Consider the following 17,529-nt stretch of genomic DNA (forward strand, 5'->3'; position numbering starts at 1 on the left):
TATGTGGAGTGTCGGCAGTGTGGTCCTGCATTTGGCTCTCTGCCTGTGTGTGAAGTGTGGAGCTGTGGGAAGGGAGTGGCCTCCCGAGATCTGGGAGGGACCCGTGGTGGACACAGTTGGAGGAAGCCCTTTCCTGAAAGCATGTCTTTCCATTAGAGCATGTGGACTGTTGCCCCAGCTCGGTGAGATACTCGACACGGTGAGAGCAACCCGTCAAGACCAAGGGGGCAGTCATAGCGAGGAAGGAAGAAGGCCCACAGTGGGGTGGCCCCCAGGCAGAGTGGCCCACCCGGACCAGCATGCTCTGTCACAGAATTAACCAGAATCCCCAGAAAGCTCCTGACCTCAGAGATGACCGAGTTCTTGTACTCCCAGAGCTTTCTGCTCTCGGCTCTCTCGTTGTCACTCAGCACCTGGGGCTGGGGAGCCATCCCAGAAGCCCTGGCCTCGATAAAGCGGGTCACCAGGGCCCACAGCCGCTGTTGCCACCGCAGCACCCCGGGGAGGGCGTCAGCTGGGTTTCATGTCAGGAGACGAGAGAGAGAAAGAGAGACACGTGAACGACTGATGGGGTTCTCCCCAAGCCCCGAGAGGCACGTGTGTGTTGAGACACGCGTCACTGTGCCCCGATGGGAGCTATGGGGGCCACCCTGGCTTCCAGCGTCCAGGAGCTCAGCGCAGCACGGACTCCGTCTCATCCCAGAGCCCCGGGTATTCGGAGCACGGGACCGCAGGGCTGCTCAGAGTGCCGCCCACCAACCACCCCGGCCCACAATGAGCTCAGAAGCCTGGGGAGGAAGGGCCTCCGTGCCCGGCTGCCCTGAGGAAGAAAGCCTGCTGCCGCAAAGGCATCCCTCAAAGACCCCTATGCCCACTCGTGGGCCCTCTGTACGTCCCCAGGGATTCCAACGCAGCCGGTTCTGGGACCGGCCCCTGGGACATACTTATCACGGGCAAGGGCACGCTGCGTGAGCGGTGATCCCAGGCATCTGGCTGCTCCTGCCCAAAGCGACCCCGGGGGTACACGGCAGGGAGGAAAACCGAACGACCACGGGACCGTGTATTCTAGGGCAGCCAGCTACCCAACAAGGTTTCACATCATGCCTTTTCAGATCTAACCAACTCTGCAGAGACCAATCTCCCGAGGGGGCTCCAGAGGCTGCTGTGGGTGATGGAGGGGGTCACAGGGAACATCAGGAGAAGGCCCCAGGCAGGGTTTTCTGGGCAGGGAAGGGGTGACGACCCTGCCCTCGAACAAACCTCTCAGGGCAGATCAAGAGGGGACTGGCCTCTGTGGACCACAGAGGGGCCCCAGGGTGGCAGGGATGGCAGTCTGGCTCCCCGGGGAATGTTCTCAGGTGGGTCTTTGTAGAACCGGCATCAGCACACCACACGCTTGCCAAAAGCAGGTGCCTGGGGCCCCCCGGACGCTGCGTCAGCAGGTCTGGGGTGAGGACTGGGAATCCACCACGGTCCCCAGCTCCCCCCTTCCATCTGGGAACCCCAGGCTGAGAATGGCATAGGACATTGGACAAACCGCTACTCCCTTCATGGACCTGATTCCTAGAACCCTTACTACTGTCTTCAGCCCGGACGTTTCCCTCCCCGAACCCCTCCGGCGTCCGAGGCAGATCACAGAGGCGGCGGGCCGGGGAGAGGAAGGGGCCTTACTCTTCACGTCCCACAGGATGTCCTTCTCAGGGGGGGCGGCGAAAAGGATGTAGAGCCGGATGGTGTCGATGCCGTACTGCTCGACGACCTCCTCGGGGTCCACCCCGTTGTGTTTGGACTTGCTCATCTTCTCCCACGTCACCTCCAACTTCTCCTTCGTCTCCGCATGAACGGGAACAGCACCTGTGCACAGAAGTAACACACGGGGACGGACGGTGTGGCTCGGGGCCGGTTCTCTAAAAGCTCGTTCAATAAGCAAGAGCAATTCAGAGTGTCCATGTGAAGGACCCACGAATTTGCTCAACACGCCTCTTTCTCTGCTGTATACCACAGGAAATGGTTTCGTTTTGAAACGAGTGAGGCCCGCCCCCCACCACAAATCTTCCCTTCGGGCATATACGGCCCGTGCCAGCTTGCCTCCACCACAAAGTAGGACAAAGCTATTCCCTGCTTTATAAAGTAAATGCCATTTATACAAAAGAGAGAGTAAGAACGGTGTGACAAAGCTTTGCACATTTTGCTGTTTTCTTAATGGATTCGCGGTCTCCTCTGGAAGCCGGCAGCTGACCAGTCAGGGTCTCAGAGCAGCAAAGCCCCCTGAGAGGTCACTCCAGTCACCACAACGTGGTCACAATGGCCTGTTCTTTGGAAGTGGCTCCTCCCCACCTCCACACCACCGGTCCCGAGGGTGCTGACAGAGAAGGCCTTCCGTGGCTTGGTTGGGATGAGGTGACCTTGTGGCCGAGCCCCAGTGGCTGGGACAAGGAAGGACATCTGGCAAGGCGAAGGTCCTTCTCAGGCCCCAGAACTAAGAGACAGAAGCTCTTGCTGCAATGTCGCCGGGCACTGGAACCATAAAGTCCTAAGGAGATGGGGCCAGACATGGCATCGTGGCTCCCCAAGGTCACCTTGTAACCAGAAGTTAGGGGAGAGCAGAAGCCAAGCCTGGCAGAGGAAGGAGAACAGGGCAGAAGAACAGAGGGGAGGAGGAAGAGGAACCAGAGGCTACTGAAGGAGAGGGAGAAAGTTCTAGGACTGGCATCTGTGTGGCGCCCGGTGGCTGTGGGTGTGCTGTGAGGCCTGGCCCAAGCGCCGGCAGCCGGCTTGGGGTGACATCTCTATAGCCAGTGGTCAATGTGCCTTTGGGTGCATTCTCTTCCTTCCAGCCACACAGTCCCGGACTCCAGCGGCAACCAAGCTCCCAAGGGACTGGTGTGTGTACCTAAGAGCTAATTCCATACTTCAGCAGAAGCACACCCATGAAGGAGATGGAAGTCTGCCCTTGCTGATCCAAGTATTCTCTCCCAAGGGGCAATTCTGCGTGGGAAGGGAAAAGATGTTCACAACACGTCTGGCCCCATGACATCGGAGCAAAGGGAGACTGAAGTTGCTTTATCTAGGCTGGGGCTGGGGCTGAGAGAACCATTGTTCTGTTTATCCTGCATATCTCCTTCGGGCTGTAGCTACTCTTTCTAGCACTGTTGTGCAAATTAGGAAAAAGTCAACTACCTGGGCAGAGCAGTTGAGAAGTTAGGAAAAGGTGTCCCTCTCTTGGCACCTGAGGTGCATGGTTTGGCAAGTGGCTGGAGTTCAGGCCCTGCTCACCCCCCTTGGCTGGGTGCTTTTGTGCAGTGCACATGCTGCACAGCTGTACATGGCAGCCCTGCTCTTAACACAGAGAGCACTTCACAAACAACTGAATTTATATGTCCTTTGGATTTGGCTCCTTTCCCCTCTGGTCCGTGTTGGTGAAACACTGCCAATTTCTGCTTTTCCAGCTTCTTTTTCTCCCTTGCACCATTCCAAACCCTGATTTATTACTGCATTAATTAGGTAATTCCACTGATGTCTTCCACCTAAATCTTTTCTCTAGTGTTTGGCTTGGGAGGCTGCCTACCATTAGGGGGTTGTTGGGTTTACATGATTTCCTCCATTGTGCCCTGGGTTTTCCAAACTGAATGGCCAGAATTCTGGGCGTTTCTCACCGGTGCCCCTATGTACCCCCCACTCCCATTTTCTACTGATTTCATCAGTTGGCTGGGAGCACATGACATCGTCATGGTGCCACCTCAAGATGTGGTGGGAGGAACTACGCCTGAGGAAAAGTGCAGGGGAAGTCAGGGGAGTGCCAGACGGGGCTGCTCCGGGGTGCTGCAGGGGTTCGGTATTGGGGTGGCCCTGAGGTGCTGACATGCATCTCGAGACCGCCTAGGGAGAAGTGCTGGGAGTACCCCAGCCTTAGAAGAGTGTCTCTTGGGTCTGGGGGCTCTGTTCCTGAGATACGCTGTGAAACATGAGTGACGACATGAGGGGATGCCCGGGTTGACTCTGGGTCACACATAAACAAAACCCCCCGCCAGAAGTGAACGGACACAGGATGGGGCTGGGGCCGAGGGGCGGGCAGCCATCCCGGCCCCCAGCCCGCAGCAGGCCGAGGCCCGGAGACCCTGGATTTTCCACCTGGCTGAGGCCCCGGGCGAACACCTGCTTTGTCAACGGCTCTCAGGCCTGGCCTCAGCTCTTCTCTGCGAGTACCTGGATGGGACCGGATGGGCCCTTCTTACCTGTGAGATCTACTTCCTCTCTCCGTAGATACTGTCCCGATGGCAGGCGGAACGTCTGCCCCTTGATAAGGCCTTGGGTCAGCAGCTTATGGAAGGGCTCTCTGAGGAGAGATAACGGGAAAAAAAATCAATGGGTGGGGATTTGAAGCATCCAGAAGACAGCAATACAAACGTTCTCAGCCCATGGACAGAGACAGCTGCCCTTCATGAAAGCAGGTGGGCTGGTCAACACCACTTGGAAACCCACCTGACAAACGGCTCTTTATGAAGCAGCAATGAGAACAGCAAGCCCAACCAGCTGCCTTCCACTTGGCGAAGCGGCCAGAGTGTGAGCCTTCAGATTCGGAAGGGCCTGGATTTGGACCTGTTTCCTACTCAGTGCATTCTAGGAGCCAAGGCAAGTCCCTTACCTGTTCTTAGCACCCATTTGCTTATCTGTCAAGTAGAGGCACTAAAAGTCTGTCCAAGGGCTGTCGGGAAGATTCAAGTAAACGCCTGCCTGAAAATACCCGTCAACATTAAAGAACCATACAAATGTCAGCAACGTGCTGAGTCCGGTGTCAGGAAGGGCTCAAGGGGAGGCAGAGAGGTCGAAGTTGGGGCTCTGTTCAAGCAGGCTGCCTTTCCCCTCCACCTGGTGACCAGGGCCTGCTCACATTCTTTAAAAAATGTGTAAGTCACACAAATTCATCATGCATCTACCCTTCCTGTTCAAATTCGTTACCCTCATCTTTTTAGGCCTGTCCCTACCCTGAGGAGACAGTTGTTATTAATTGTACGGTAAATATACCTGGAAAAGTCTGGAGACTTTTTTTGAATGTCTTTCCCATACAGATGTGTATATGCAGTTTCGTATAATTTTCTTGGACTTAAACAGATCATTACGTACATACTACTTCGTGGTAGTTCACGTGACCACAGGAAGGATTTTCCACGACAGTCCATACAGGTCTATCTCAGCTTTAAACTGCTCTCTAACAGGTCTACGGTACGGACGGATTATAATTTGGTTATAGGGCCTGGTTTTCGTCACTTTGGATGAATAGCGAGATATAAACGTCCTCTCTGAAGGGGGCAGGTAGAGGTTGACCCCTCTGCTGGAAGGGCTTGATTTCTGCCGTGAGAGGTTATATTCCGAAGAATCCACCCGATTCGGGTGTGAAGCACGTGAGCGAGCCCCATTCCAAACTCGCAGAAAGATTTGGGGAGATGGGAGCTCATCATGGATGCGTGTTTTGCATTCCTAACGGCAGCAGGCGGGGACGTGCGGCGGGAGCCACGTTCTCCGTGAGCATTGCCGGCAGCACGGGGCACCTTTCAACAGACAAGCCCTTGGTGCTTCAAGTTCACTTACGCGAGGCGGCTCCTCTGCAGGGGCTCAAGAGACAGAGAACCTCAGAGGCGTGGCGGGCTACCAGTGTCACCGTCGTCGCGGAGGGAGGCGCTGGCTTGATTAATCTGATTAATTTGGACCCTTGTTTCTCGCGCGAGGCCATCTGATGTAGATGAACCGTGATGCCAAGTTGGGCCCCCGATGTGTACCTGTGTGGCCCTCATCAACGGCCGTGCGGACAGATGCAGTTAAGGGGAAACTCTCTAGCGGATTCAGGGGGTGGCGTGGAGCAAAGAGAGGGACGGGGAAAGAGAGGAGGGTCAGCCAGGAAGAAGGGATTCCTAGCCTTCGCATTTTAAAATCTTACAAGGGCGTGTGTGCATACGTGCGTGCACGTGTGACTTTGGTGGTGGTGGTGAGGTATTTTCCAAGGTGGAAAAGACTCAGTATATTTAACAGTCAAGTGGAAATGCAACACACGTTTTTGAGACCTTGTCCACATTACTCAATGTTATTCTTCAACGTCACAGGGGCCACCCGCCATGCTACCACGTTGATTTGGAAGAAACCCCACACGTGCGTGTGCGAAGTCACCAACACCCTTGTTCAGGTTCTAAAATCCATCCTAACAATAAACTCTTCTGAGTCGTAAAACTGCCTTCCTCCCACCTCCCCCAGGACGTTCCACCGGCAGAGCCACGTTCGGCCGCCTGACGCCCTCTGCTGCCACAGTTCCTGTGCCCCCAAGATTCCTAGAAAACGTGAGATTTTTACATCGAAAACCACGAAAGGTTACTTGACAGTCAAACGTGCTTGGATCGTATGCTGCGTTTGGATATGGCAGTGCCTTGAAGGGGGTGCGATGGTGTCCGCAGTCCCCCTCTTCAGGAAGACCCGCACCCACACCACGAGGAACGCATGTCCTCGGGCCACACACACGCTTCATCCACAGCAGGTGGGGATTTGGATGCCCAAGGACCCCAGGTCTGCATCTTCCTCGGGAAGCTCAGAGAACTGTACCCACACACACCGAGCGTATGATTTTCTCCACCATTTGCCGTGTGAACCTTCCCGGGGTCTCTCTGACACTTAAACACACTTGCTCCTCACGGAGGTCACGCACACACCCTTGGTTGTTCCCAGCATGTGCCAGGCTCCCCAGGAAACCTGGACTCCCCCTTCACCACAGAATCAGGCATTCCCTTTTCTGGGTGGCCTCCTTGGTCCCCAGCATACACCTCCACGCCGTCCCTTGTGTCCTGTGGTGTCCGTCACACACTGCCGTGACGAGTGTGACCGGGCTGTGCTATGATTACAACATAAAGACCAGGCATGCCCTGCCCTGCACCCACCACGGCAAGGACTATTCTCTTTTCTTCCCTCCGTCCCCAGCACCTGGCGCTGTGCACGACAGACAGCCGGCTGAAATAATGTCCAAACACGGAGGGATGACTGAGTGTATAAATACGCATAAACAGTGGACAGTGGGACGGAGGGAGGACGATGCTGGGGGGTTGCCCTTGCTGGCTCCTGAAGCCATCTTTCCCTTCCCAGCAGTGTAAGGTGGCACTTGGATTTCAGCCCCTATACATATACTAGAGTACGTATACAGCCACAGTTTTTAAACAAAATAAGAAGATCATATGGCCGCTTTTTACTGGGCGGGTGAAGGAACAGACTGGACACGAACACAGTCAAAAGCACCAAGCAAGCTGAGCCGGTATTCTAGAAGGACGGGGTGCCCCCCAAACCCGGTGGCGCCTTCGCTAAGCATCCGTGCACTCGACGGGGTGGTCTGTGTGCGCACTCAGGCTGCACAAGGTCATCTTTTAGACTGGCATCTTCCTCAGACAATCTTACAGCAGCATGACAGGAAAAAAAAAAGACAACAAACCAGACCGCCACCTTCTCCCTGCTGCGCCCAATGCCAGAGGGATGAACTTTACAGTTTACGAGATTTTTCCTTTCCTCTCTCACTCTAAGTGCATGGCTTTGGCCACTCTTAGGAGAAATAAAAAACCGGGATGGATGGGGTGCCTGCGTGGCTCAGTCACTGGGGGTCTGCCTTTGGCTCAGGGCGTGATCCCAGAGTCCTGGGATCGAGCCCCGCATCGGGCTCCCTGCTCAGCGGGAAGCCTGCTTCTCCCTCTCCCACTCCCCCTGCTTGTGTTCCCTCTCTCGCTGGCTGTCTCTCTCTCTGCCAAATAAATAAATGAGGGGATAATCTGGATCCCAAAGATAAAGATGAGTAGTCTGATGAAAATCCGTGGCTTTCAGCCCCAGACGCAGCTGGGGAAGAAACCAGGAATTCTGTTCTGGGTCCTGCCGGTTCTCGAGTGGCTCGATGCTGCCACCTTCTGGGAACGGACAGCGCTGCACCTGCTGGCGTCTGCCCCCAACTCCAGCCCTTCTGCCTGAGGCTGCTGTCCTCAGGCCTGATCACCTACAATTCTTCTTCCTCTTTTTTTTTTTTTTTAAGAAGGAAACTGTGAGATGAAGTGCATCACACATACTGAAAAGTCTACAAGTCCCGGGGTAAAGCTGGATGACTTTTCACAACATAAGCACCCCCACTGATGACCCACGTGTGACCAGCCTCCCACCGTGGGCCCCACCAGCCCGGCTACTGACGCCATCGATGAGCTCTGCCTGGTTCAAAACCACTTCTAATCCTTTCCCAGCGAGGGATCCCAGCGGCCTGTGCACACTGGAGGCTGGCCCCAGAACTCTCCTTGTTGGTGTGTCCAGGGTGGTACCAGTACCTGCACTCGGCAGATAGTAAATCGTATTGTGTAATCAGGTGAGTCGCCTCCTGTCTTCCTCCTGGGAGCCCCTTCTCCGTGCCTAGTTCAAGTGGATGCTCAACATTCACTGGTTTGCCCTAAATCAACTCTGTGTCCCCGAGGGAAGAAATAAACCTGCCAGCAGCAGAGGTGGGGACACCATGCAGGGGGACGAGAGATGAAGGAAGAAAGTGGATGAAGGGCGGGCTGTAGACGTCTGGGTTCTGGTTGCGGCCGTGACCTTTTTGCAGGGAGAGGCGCAGTGAGATTTCAGACTCTGTCCATTCAAGCTCGCAGGAAGCTTGCAGGAAGGAGCAAGGGCACGAGCGTGGGAGAGGGCCCCAAGAGGGTTCCCACTGGATTTCACGGTGGGAGGGGCGCGTCCCAGCCCCCGAGTCTCGCTCATTCTCCAGTGGTTCCCCCGCCCCCCCCGCCCCATCCCCCACTCTTGCAGCGCTCCAGGGAATGATCCACAGGACTCTGGGAATCTGGTTTTCATTCTCGAGGCTGAAGCTGGTCACAGGCACCCACAAGCAGTTTATCTCGGCGCGAGGAGTCACACTTGTTAATCCAATCCACACGCAGGTAAGCAGCAACCGGCTACTGAGCGCTCTGCCGCTAGAAGGCTTACGGTAAAATGGGCAGCCCGAGACATGCTCAGAAATAACCATCCACACCACAGGGAGGAGGCACTGGTGTGACAGGGAGGTGCAAGGTGTGGGGGAATGAGGGCCAAGGGGACGTCAAGGGCCCTGCTGAACTTGGAACCCGGTCCTGCTGCAGCAGAGATCACATCACTGCCAAGCTCATTACTAAGATTCACAACCAGTGTAACATACTCCCTACTTGTCCATTCATCCGCTGGACAAACGGTACTGGGAACAGACGTGTAAAAGCAACTGAGTGATCCAGTCATCACCGTGACCATGTTAGCAGAGGGTTCTAGAAGGAAGTGAAAAATCTGAAGCCAGCACCAAACCCCTTCTGCCTGGAAGCATCAGAGGTCGGGGGCCTTATGCCGGGCCTCTGCCTGGAAGCATCAGAGGCCGGGGGCCTTATGCCGGGCCTCTGCCTGGAGCGGCCGAGCTGGTTTCCCTGGGCTCTTGGCTCTGGCTCAGCTCTCCCACTAATATCACCCCTAGAGGTAGGGGCCTGTCTGCTCTCACCTGGCCGCAGGAGGATGGGAAGTGATGCCGTCTTCAGTACTTCCTTGACAGTGGGCACTGCCCTGAGTCAGAAATTACAACCATCGATACCCGCTGGTCACTGGAAGCCACCTCGGTCCCACCAAGGACGGAAGAAAAGAAGGGGGGAGGGTAGGGTGAGCAGGGTCAGTTACTGGGATAAACAAGGAATTTCGGAACACAGAATGAAAGGCTGTTTTAAGCGCCCTGAGGACACATCACTGCATACAAGGAACGTGGCTAAAAGAAGCTCAGAGTCATCAGAACGCTAACTGGTCACTGCAGATGACATTTTACCTGCTCATGAGCCCCTAGAGGGCCCGCTGCCCACGATCCTGACCTGCTACGTGGTTCCCATGTGGATCTGGACAGAAGAGAACAGAAAGCCCTGGATTTCTGAAAATAGTCTCTAATGTGGCCTTTTCAAGACCGAGTTTGCAAGCTTCCTCTTCTTCCTCGCCCTGTGCTGGCAGCGGGTGGGGGCGGGGTGTATCAGGCCGACATCATCGGCCAGTTTCTAAGTACTGAGCCACGGCTCATTCGTAAGACACCACCGTTTCTATTTCTCAGCAGCCAGCCAGCAGCATGGGAGGAGCCCCGATTAATACGGTGAGAACCAAGTAGAGCGTCTCTTTGCTTCCTTTCCCCCCCCCGATGCTCATTTCTGGTGTGATTAGAAAAACAGGACGGGAGCCCATGGAGCCATCCGCGGTCAGCAGGGCTCTTTATCCACAGCAAACCGCAGGGAGAATGTCAGCTCAAGTCACAAGATGCCCTGTGTACCGCGGTCTCTCACGAGGGGAGAGAAAAGGCTTCCTGATCCCAGTGCAGGGGAGACGAATCCACCCCTCACTGCAGGGTGTCCCTGGAGCTCCCAGCGGGGCTGATGGCCAGACAAAGCTGCTGCCTTCCCCTCGCCCAGAAGCAGACTGGGAGGCTCCGAGTAGTTCCCTGCTTCCGAACACAGACTGTACAAGCCTGGGTTTTTTCTATTACAAAGTTACAAAATCATTGTATAAAAAGTCTGGGAAAATCAGAAGTGCATGACAATAGTAAAACCACCAATAAGCTTATCATCCAGAGAAAACTAGTGTGAACGTGTCGGCATAATTTTTTCTAGCCTTCTCTCTTGCTTTGGGTTATGCATATATAAGTACATTTAAAGGCAGAGAGAGAACCCCAATCGCATCTATGATTTTGTATCTTGCTTTTTTTTTTCCAGTTCTAAGCACTTCAGATGCCTTTCCTCATGTTATTAAACAGTCCATATAATATAATTTTAAAGAGTTGTGCAAGAGTCCTACATAGAGATGGGCTAGATTTTATTTGCCCTTTCTCAGACTTTTGAGGCATTGAGGTTGTATTCAAACTTTTAGCTACCTGAACAGTTTGGTGTGTAGGTTTGCATTTCTGGTTATTTCCTTAGGCTGGATTTCTAGAAGCACAATTAGCGTGTCCAAAAGTGTGGATATTTTAAAGGCTCTCACTCCATATTGTCAAACTGCTTTTCCTAACGGCTATTCCAAACTGCCTTCCTGTAGCATATGAGACGCTCTTCGTCCCAGGCTCTTTGCTATATGCAAAGTGGCACCTCGCTGCTGTTTCATTTGTATTTCTTTGACTACCGGTAAGGGCAACATTGTAGAGTACGCTTCTCGGTCATTCCTATATCTTCTTTTGCAGATTTCCTGCTGACATTAATTCTGGCTTGATCGTTAACCTGGTACTTCTGACACACAACAGCACCGTGCTGTCCCATGCGGGGCACACCCACCCCCAAGAGCAGCTTCTTGCAGCTGGTCAAGAGACCTATGAAAAGCTCAGAGTCCAGACTTAAGGGTGCAAGTGTGAAAGAGGCCCAGGACTCATTTAGAAAGCAGGGAAGAGTATTAGATCCGCATAAACCTCTGTGGTTTATACTTGATGAAATTTACCAGGATTAGAGTGAATCCAGTGCTCAGAGGCGATGGAATTGCTGACCTAGGAGGCCCCCGAGAGCCAAAGGGGTTACCCGTCCAGACCCCCCACATGAGCGTGGGACAGAGGCCTCGGGCTCCCAGGCTAGAGCTACTGCTTTTACTCAATTTTTTAAAGATTTTACTTATTTATTTGAGAGAGAGCGAGAGAGCACATCTGAGAGCACACACATGAGCAGGGGGGAGGAGTCAGAGGGAGAGGGAGAAGCTGACTTCTCACTGAGCAGGGAGCCTGACTCAGGACCCAACTCCAGGACCCTGGGATCATGACCTGAGCTGAATGCAGATGCCCAAGCGACTGAGCCACCCAGGCATCCCGCATCTCACTGTCTTGTAAAGAATCTTTAAAATGCACACAAAATACTGCATGGATGTATTTCAATTCACATCATCTAGCCGCCCCGTAAAGCTGATGGTAAAGCAAGTTCCGGGTGTAGCTGGAAGCTCAGCAAGCTAGAGATTCGGCTGAACAGATACAAAGTCATACCCCAAACCGTACTCTACAATGACATCAGAATGCTGCAAACATTTTTCCTCCACTATAGTTTTGAAACCACTGGAGAGGAGTCCTGAAAGTAGCCAGGGCTTGTCTTCTACGTTAAAATAGCTCTCCAATGAATCATTTATTGTTTCGTCCACTGCCCCTACAAATAACTGAGTAGAAGCTAGAGAAATGTGCCCTGGGGCCAGAAATCATTTACGGTCTTTGTTAGACCTAGAAGGAAACATTTCTCGTGTTATCTTTTCTCTCTATCCCAAGGGGAACACTTCCTTTGAAAAACTGAAACTTTTCTTTCCTTTTTTTTTTTTAAAGTAGGCTCCATGCCCAACATGGGGCTTGAACTCATGACCCCAAGATCAAGAGTTGCACGCTTCACCAACTGAGCCAGCTGGCGCCCCGAAAACCATACACTTTTATATGTTTATATCAAGGAGTTAAACTGAATTTATTTAAACAAATATTCACTGAGAATGTACAATGTCCAGGATACTGTCACGGCAATAGGACACAATTCCCATCCTCAGGGGTAATTTTTATCTGGTGAGGTAAAGAAGTTTCCACAGAGAAGAAATGCAAAGCAGAACGGTAAATTCTTTAACCCAAGGCACAAACATTTCGACTGCAGATTAATGCTGTTAATGTGTTCACTGTTCTTCTGATGCAGGTCAGTTTATTTTTAACACGAAGGGTTCTGGGACTAATGAGAAGAAAATGATTTTAAGCATTTAATTTGTAAACTGAATGCAGTCTCTGTACAGTAGACCCTTAATGTGTGTGTGCCTGCAGAGAGAGAGGGAGCAGGTCTGAGCGTGGGGTGAAGGGAGGGGGCGTCTGGGTGGCTCAGTTGGTTAAGTGTCTGCCTTTGGCTTAGCTCACGATCTCAGGGTCCTGGGATCGAGTCCTCTGTCAGGTTCCCTGCTCAACGGGGAGTCTGCTTCTCCCTCTCCCTCTGCTCCCCCCTTGCTTGTGCGTTGTCTCTCTCTCGCTCGCTCTCTTTCTCAAATAAATTAATAAAATCTTTAAAAAAATATTTTTGTGGAATGTCACAGGATGAATCTGAAATTCATATGGAAGGACAGAGGTCCAATCACAGCCAAGATACTCCTAAAGAAAAAGAACAGAGGAAGGACGACCCTTACCAAACCGTAAGACTTGTAAAACTAAAATAACAAAGCCGGGAAATAACTATCAGAGCAAAAAGCAAACAGACCAACAGACAGAATAAAGCTCCTATAAACAGGCCTTTTGCATATATACGAAAACCTGACTGTGATAGGAGAGAGCACTAAAGATCCAGGAGGAAATGCACGGACTGGCCCATTAATGGTACGGACACACTAAAGGCAACAGCCATAAAGGAAAAGATTATTAAAACTTATTGTGTTAAGAGTTTCTGCACATCAAAAGACACCATAAAAGTAAGAGAAACTAAGAACTGGGAAAAATGTTTGCCATACATATAGCTGGAAAAGGAGGAGCAACCAGAATATTTTAAAAATTCCTACAATCAAGGGGCACCTGGGTAGCTCAGTCAGTGAAGCATCCGACTCTCGATCTCAGCTCAGGTCTTGATCTCAAGATCGTGAGTTCAAGCCCCACGCTGGGCTCCATGTTGAGCGTGAAGCCTACTTAAAAAAAAAAAAATTCCTACAATCACTCTAAGCAACCCAGAAAAGAAGGGTGAAGGACACAAATAGGGATTTAATGGAAGAGAAAGCACAGAGGTCCCTAAACATATTAAAAACATGCTAAACATCATTAAGTGAGCAGTGTCTTTCAATTCAAACATAAGCCACCAACTGACCCATGACATAAGCAGCGCGGACGTGATGAAGACGTGTAGGGATGGGAACCCCCATCTCTGCTGGTATGAGTGTAGGTGTTTTTGTTTGTTTTGCTTTTTTTTTGGTATGAGAACGCTCATACAGTTTGGTTCATCACTGCACAAAACACTCCAACAACCATTAATGGCACTGTGGACACAGAAATCGAGTTCCGCACTAGACATTCCACTCCACGTGACGGAATGCCCTACAGCGGTGAAACGGGAACAGGACATAATGCTACGCACCAATATGGATGAATCCCCAAAAATGCTGAGTGGGGAAGCAAGAGAGAGTATGCGAAATATGATGCCACTTACGTAAAGTTCAAACGCAAGAAAACCAAACAATACATCCTGTTTAAAAATATAGAGAGGTGATACATTTATACAGAAAATTAATAGTTCAGGATTTTAGGACAGGGGTTGGCTGGGGGAGGGGCGGCGGGTAGGGAGATGGTCTGACTGGATAGGGGACTGGGTATTCTAAGGAACCTGTAATACTCTTTCTTAAACTGAGAAGGGGGTACAGAGATGTTCACTTTATTCTTTAAATTGTATGAGACATTAAATATACCACATAAATATATATACACGTATATATATAATATATACAAATATATATGCAAATATATGTATATATTTATATTATATATTAATATATTAAATATTAATATATAATAGAATGTATTGAATATATTATATATGCAAACATATATTTGCATATATATTTATGTATGTATATATTTACATGGTGTATTTCATGGGGAAAAAGCGTGCACAGACACCTTTCTGATCATAATGGTGAACAGGTTACAGGCCAACAGGAAGAACATGTATCAATGGATTTACAGTGTGATTCCCCAGCTTTAATCCATTACCTATTTCAGCAGAATGATCTATCAAGGCAGGATTCAATCAAGCTTAGACAAAGAGCTTGCATCGCGCGGCCAGAGGATACACACGACCTCAAACGAGAAGCCGTAAAAAGCCCTACAATGTGATGATGAACTGCTTCTCTCGGCCTCAGAAGTCACAATCTCCATTAATTAACTCAGCTAAACAGACAAGAGCTGAAAGCTCTGACAAGAGCCAGACTCTACGAGGGCCCGCCATCATCACACGCCGGAACTACGATTAAGTAACAGACACGCGCTTCAAACGGCTCAGGCCGACAGTGACCGCGAAAGGACGCCTGAGAAACGGAAGTCTTCCACTGCACGTGTTTCCCTTGCTCCGGAGGAACGGACACCTGCCTGCAGCTGTCGTTCACGGAACTGAATTCTCCTGCCGAGCGGTATTAAGCGCTCACCTGTGTTTGACCATTTTTTGATCGTGGCAGAAATGACTGAAGAATCTCGCGTAGAACAAATGCATGACGGCGTGTTCCTTCCCTCCGATGTACAAATCCACAGGCATCCAGTAATCTGCCAAGGCTGCGTTAAAAGGGCTGCAAGACAGAGAAATGGTCATTTTTTTTACAAACCCGCTTTGCCACAAGAGCACAAATTAGATAGACCTACTACAACTCGCATATGCCCCGAGACAAATGTAGCCCGAGAAAAACAGTGATTTTTCTTTTTAAAATATAATAAGAGAAATGCTGACATAATAAAACAGAAAAAAAAGTCAGGACGGTGTGAAATTACGAAATTTGTAAAAGCTGTTTCAGAAGCCATTACTGACATTTTAACAAATGCCATTTTCATGTCAAATGAGGACAAAAGGAAAACACACAGCAGCGTTAAAAAAGGTATTTCTGTGCAAAAGGTATTTCCGTAAGATGTGTATCTGAGCATCTGGATTTCTATTTTAATTTTTATTATGATTAGGCAAATCGGGATTTGTGAGTTCTCACCAATAGGGGGCAATGTGGCTTTTACAAAGGAGATGAACACGCAGCCACTAAATATTCATTTTAAAACAAAATTCCAGCTTATTTTTAACAGCAGCCTTAAAATGTGGATAGTCAGCAAGAGCCCTGTATACAGTCTGCTGCGCGCAAGGAGCGTATCAGGGTAACGCACACAAAAATCCCCGACGTCTGCCTCTCACCTCACAGATACTGTCAGCGACAGAAATCCTACGACAAAGGCTTCCTCAGACTGCCTGGTCCTAAAGGATGCTGCGGAGTAAAGGAAACACCGCTGCCCTCTAGTCTCTGGCTGGGACTCTTCAGAGGGGAGTCTGAGTGTGCAGAAGTGTGTGTGTGTGTGTGTGTGTGTGTGTGTGCACGCACGTGTTGTGGGGAGGGGAGCAGAGCCGGTTGAGCTCCTTCAATCTCAGGAGAATGTGCTTCCTCGAGATCGTCCAATGAAGTAAACCTCTGCCTTTGGAGGATTTGTATTCCATGGTTTCAAAGACTCGGAAATTCTCTTCCCTACATCTCAAGGCACTTCTTTTTCCCAGCCTGGACTGGGCTCAGGCGGCCAGCAAGCAGGGAGGCCTGGCCCACCGCCCTGCATTTGCATCGTAATGGAGCTTGCTTTTCTCCAGTCACTAGGCCGGAATTCTGGTAAAATTAAAACAATGGTTTTTTTCCCTTGGTGAACAAGGGTTCCTCAGAAAAATCCAACTTCGAATCCAAGGGACGGAAAAGAAAGGGAGGTCAAGGGGGGGCGGTGCTCATCCTGAAAGCAAGTGCGGGCTGCATTTCCACGTGGAAGTGGCTGTTGCTCGGATCCACAGTTTACCTGAGAACCAAACAAGGAGAACTCGAGCTGGTGCCGAAACCAGCAGCTGCCTTTTATGAGGCAAAAGATGTGCTAAGTGGTACTCCCAGATGGGAGGCTGTGAAGCCCTCAGACATCTCTCTCCCGGTCCAGGGTCCATCCGTGATGGAGAGCCGCCATCATCTGTGAGAAGAGCTTCCTTTGAAGCATTCTGACAGGTAGGTCCTGATTGCCTTCTGAGCAGCTGATGCTGAACGAAGGCACTGACAGCCCCTTCTAGAAGGAACCGTCAGAGGACGGGACATGAACGACAGAAATCACAGGGCTGCAGGGCAGGAGTCTGGCAGGGGGAGGGCAGGAGCGCTCATCTCACTGGAAATGTATTAGTTTACAACCACTGAAGAGAAAAGGGGGGCATTTTTATACGTGGACTTCAGGGTTTGAGGGCAATGGTTCTCCTATGGACGAGAGCAAACGAGCAAGGTCTTTGAAGCACATGGTGGCCGTTTTCCTGAGCTCTGTGATTGCTTTCTTGTGCTCATTCTCTTTACCCCTCTCCCTACGGCCCTCTTCCCCTTATTCACATGTTTACCTTTGTCTAAGAAACCTGCCCATGGCTGAAAACTCAGATTGTGCTGAGAGCTCTGTTGTTTCAACACTGGTCCCCCGCCCCCACCTTCATGAGCACCCCCCCACCTCCCCCCACCTTCGCCACTCGGAATTCTGTAGCTGTTTCTTTGGGCAACTATACTCTTTATTGATTTATCAATTTTAGAAATTACTGCGTGTATGTGACAAGAGGCAATGCTTCCTAGCTCCCTCACGCTCCCTACTTCCTTCCCTCCCATCATTTTTGTCTGTTAAGTAAACCGCATTACGACTTTATAACCCCATAAATGCAGTTCACCACAGGGCCACGAAGGGGATTACGACAACGGCATTTTCTTCCTTCTTCGGTTTTTTATTTTCCTCGTACTTGGGATTTGCCTGGCTGTGAAGCATCTAATTTGATAATCTGACAC

General features: G+C 50.9%; 1 protein-coding gene across 1 annotated transcript in view; it reads right to left on the reverse strand.

Moving 5' to 3' along the window:
• LARS2 (leucyl-tRNA synthetase 2, mitochondrial) overlaps positions 1-17,529 on the reverse strand; it is a 144,732-nt gene that overhangs the window by 23,235 nt on the left and 103,968 nt on the right. Inside the window, exons 14-17 of the mRNA XM_008703901.2 lie at positions 15,148-15,285; positions 4,236-4,336; positions 1,672-1,854; positions 345-514 (exon numbers count right to left, since the gene is read on the reverse strand). Coding sequence (XP_008702123.1) covers positions 345-514; positions 1,672-1,854; positions 4,236-4,336; positions 15,148-15,285 — 592 coding nt within the window. The remainder of the gene's footprint in view (positions 1-344; positions 515-1,671; positions 1,855-4,235; positions 4,337-15,147; positions 15,286-17,529) is intronic.

This window comes from Ursus maritimus, unplaced genomic scaffold (genome assembly GCF_017311325.1).
Source record: "Ursus maritimus isolate PB19 unplaced genomic scaffold, ASM1731132v1 scaffold_14, whole genome shotgun sequence".
NCBI classification, from domain to species: Eukaryota; Metazoa; Chordata; class Mammalia; order Carnivora; family Ursidae; genus Ursus; species Ursus maritimus.